General features: G+C 47.8%; 1 protein-coding gene across 2 annotated transcripts in view; it reads right to left on the bottom strand.

Annotated features, from left to right (window-relative positions):
* Positions 1–610: 610 nt before the first annotated feature.
* LOC102856699 (mitochondrial peptide methionine sulfoxide reductase-like) overlaps positions 611–3,946 on the bottom strand; it is a 619,405-nt gene continuing 616,069 nt past the window's right edge. For both annotated transcript variants that reach the window (XM_006884879.1, XM_006884880.1), the window contains one exon: positions 611–775. In XM_006884879.1, the coding sequence (XP_006884941.1) occupies positions 611–775 (165 nt within the window). The remainder of the gene's footprint in view (positions 776–3,946) is intronic.

The following is a 3,946-nucleotide window of genomic DNA, read 5'->3' as shown; positions in this document are numbered from 1 at the left end:
AGAGTAGCACCACTCCAGAGGACGTTCCGGCGTAATAGTTACAAAAACGGAAGGCCCGGTATTGCTTCCATGGGACTGTTGGGCGAATCTGAACCCTTGACCCCAGAAAGGGGGAGAAGCCGTGAACCCAGGTCCAGGTCCAGTAGAGCAGAGTAGATCGTGATGAGTGATCCGCTGAGGTTATACATGTCTGCAGACTTTAAGGCACAGAAGTCACGCATGCACATGAATGTGGAGGAGGGTAAAAAAAAAATGTCGACAGGACCTCCAACCAGCCCAACAGACTCCCAGTGTCATCCCTTAGCCTCGATGGCAGGCACTCGAAGGTCAAGAAAGTAAGTGAACATAACATAGTCATTATCTTTATTTCAACCCCAAATGTGCAAAAATTTCCATAACTCTCCTCCCATCAAAACTTATGAGAAGATAAATTGACATTTAATCAGCTCTCCATTGCACCCCATGTAAATCATACCTTAGTAACCCAGATTTCAAAAAATATCTTTCCACTCTGTACACTTCAGAAAGGCACTGATCGGAATCACAAAAGCATCACCCAATTTGCTGCATTCATTTTTGCTGTAATCTCAAGGCCCGGCCATGTGAGAAGCTATTTTCTCACACCAATGGGGCAGGAAACTCCTGTGCCGCCGAGCCCACAGTATCCGTCGGGGTTCTTGCTCAGGTACTGCTGGTGATAGTCCTCTGCGTAGTAGAAGGTCTGCCCCTCTCGGATGTCGGTGGTGATTGTGCCGTAGCCGCTCTGGGAGAGAACCTGCAGAAAGAGACGAGCCTAAATTAGGGTCTGAATGCCGGGTAGAGAGCCTCAGGCGTGGGAGGCACTGGGATGGGGTTTCAATGAGCAGCACAGCTTGCTTATGTGAGCAGGTCAGGGTCCATTTCTGCCATATCAACTGGACAAGTCTGGGAAAGCTGTGCCTCCGTTTGCTGGAGTTTAACATTTAAAATCTTAAATTATATTCCTTATACTGATGCTGCCTCAATGAATTGCTTGCTCGTGGCCCCTGCTTTGGACCCTGTCGGTCTGTCTGAAAGCAGCCCCAATGGTCTCCCAGAGGAAACGGCAGTTATGAGTGGCTCCCTGAAGCCCTTGAGGAGAAATGGAGTGTCCTCTGAAGGAACTCACACAGGGCTGCACGGAAGGAACTGGAAGGGTCTCACTGGGCAAGACTCGGCAAGGAGGGCTGTCACCCAGCTCAGCTCTGTCGTCCTTCGCCTGCTGGATTAGGAAGAGACCCTAGTCCACTCACGGGTCAGCACTCGGTGAGCTGGGCACAACACTCCCCAATCACCATACATCCTGTATTAGGAACCTGGCCAGTGCCCCCTGGAAGGCAGAGGTCATTTAGGGACTGTGCAAGGCCACTCAGGGCCAGGGAGCCTGGGGAGCTAGGTCAGGAGAGGATATGCCCCTGGGGCCTGTGTCAGCGCCTCTCCACCCTCTCTGACCTATTTTGAGTCTTGATGGTCTGGTGGCATCTGCTGCAAGAGGAAGAACGAGAACACAGAAACACAAGAGGAGGGAGGAAAGCAGCGCTATTTGGGGCAGAAGACAGACTAAGAAATAGAAATTGTTCCCCCTATGGATTTTAGCCGGTTTCTTTTCCCTTTTAGATATCAGCTGTGTCCTAATTCTTATGACAGGCAGCTTGGCGTATTTGTGCACAAGGTGGCAGAGACCCAAGCCCAGTTTCATGGATTCCATTAGGTACAGAGGGGCAAGCAGAGCCCTGGCTGGGGCTTTGTCATAAGAAATTGATCACATTCTGATTGTTGGTCCTGGAGATGAAGTCCTCACATCTCTCAAGTCTGGTGAATCTAATATGAATGTTCAGCATTATTCCACAGTTTGAGTTTTTCCTGAGTACTTTCCTCTCCTATCTGGATTGTCATTCATGCCTCAGAGCCAGAATGAGGCCAACTGCTGATCAGAAAGCCAGGAAGGCCTGGGATGAGAAAGAGCAGAATTCAGGCCAAAGAGGGTAGTTCGGAGGTCAAAGATCAAATCTCTCAGGAACACATTCCCACAGGGGTGAGGGGGACGCATGAGGAGGGAGCCATTCTAACTGCACTTTTGAATTTTTTTTTTTTTTACAAAACAATTATTATGGGTTTACCATATGCCACATTCTTGAAAAGGCCTCAGGGGTGTTAATATTCTCTACAAACTTATAAAGGAAGCACCATTATTTTATCACCCCTAGTTAAGAGTGTCGGTCAGATAGTGTTTCTTGATCTCTGACCTTGCAAAGCTTGTCTCAGTACTGTCTAAACCGAGGGCTTGAGATGGCATTTACCAAAGTCTGTTGCCAGTAACATTCTAGTTTAGATTGCCCAATGACAGAAACAAACAGCATTTGGGGCCTAAATAAAGAGAAGAGAAAAGAGAAGAGTCCTGGTTGCACAGTAGTTAAGCACATGGCTACAAAGGTCAGTGGCTGGAACCCAGCTACTGGACAGGAGAAGGATGTAGCCTTGTGCACCCATAACAAGACACTGGCTTAGAAACCCCCTGGGGCACTTCTCTGTGTCTACATGGCCATTAGGAGTCAGAATCAACTTGATGCCATTGCTTTTTGTTTTAAGTAAAGGGTTGTTGTTATGTGCTGTTGAATAGGAACCACCTCAGAGCTGACCCGCCAGAGGGTTTTCAGAAGGTGTAAGTCACATGGGAGGAGTTAGCCCATCATTCTCCCATTGAGTTCAAATTGAGTCCCTTTGGGTTGACAGCACAACTCCTACCACTAAGTCCCCAGAATTCCCTAAAGAACAGGACACACTAATAATAATCGGTGGCAGCTGTGCGAATGAGCACGTACCTGCAGAGAGCAGAGTGAGGGCTGGCCATCCTCCTGCACACGACTCACTCTGGGACTGGGGCAATGGAAATCATCAGCAATGATTTCCCACCTTCACCGGTGGCCTGGGAAAGCTGCTGACTTCCTGTCCCTACTTCGTGGCCTCTTGGTATCCTGATAGTTAGTGATGATTTTTCTCTAACCTTCACTCCAAAAGCTGATGAGTTAGTAAATACCGAATTCCCAGAGTTAAAGCCATCCTACTTGAATACCCAGAATTCTTTCTTTCTCTGACTGAACATAGCAAACAGAAACAGAACCAAAAACTGAGAGGTGGTTAGATGTCAAGAACTTCATTGTCATTGTAAAACGAGTAAGGGCCACGGTGTGTAAAGACAAAACATTCGCTGACATTAGCATCTGACGGTAAAGAGCCTGTTGGAGGGAGGCTCTGGAGCAGCTGTGACTGTGGTGAAGGGATATTCTGATGAAAACTCAAAGTCAAGGTCTGTGGGATGTGCTACAGCTTCAGGCAGCACTAGAGGCTTACAGGAAGACAATCACAAGCTCATTATGGGCCCAAGGCAGGGCCAGAGAACCAGAAAGCTCCCCTTAGGAAGGATTTTAAATAATCTTTCATCTCTTGTTGCTTTAACCAAATGCCAAAGGAAAAGGTTGATTCTGAAGGTTCCAGATTTACAATGCAAGTGGCATTCACACTCTTGCTAGGTTGGAGGCCCAGAAATAACATGCACATGTGATTACCCTCTGGTGCTCATTCACTCACTTTGTTTCAAATATCAGCCAGAGAAAGCCAACCTCCAGTTCTTAGCCTGACACATGCTTACACTGTTGCATCTTGACTCTTTCATGTTTTGGTCTCAAAAGTGTGCTCATTATTTCCAAAGAGCCAAAGATTCCACTCCCCTCCCCGGTCCTTCACACCTTGCATCAGGACCACAGCTCCCAGCACTGCCTGGTCTCTGCTCACTCCACCCCCATCTTTGTGGATAGCACCTCCTTACAGACTGTCTTCTCTCCTTTACAAATTAATTTCTCCTCTGTAACAAGCTTCATCAACCTGGCTACATGCACGCGTGCGCGCACACACGCACACACACACACAC

Source organism: Elephantulus edwardii, unplaced genomic scaffold, assembly GCF_000299155.1.
Source record: "Elephantulus edwardii isolate Elephantulus edwardi_28Jun2011 unplaced genomic scaffold, EleEdw1.0 scaffold00038, whole genome shotgun sequence".
NCBI classification, from domain to species: Eukaryota; Metazoa; Chordata; class Mammalia; order Macroscelidea; family Macroscelididae; genus Elephantulus; species Elephantulus edwardii.
This window is presented reverse-complemented; position numbering and strand designations above follow the sequence as displayed.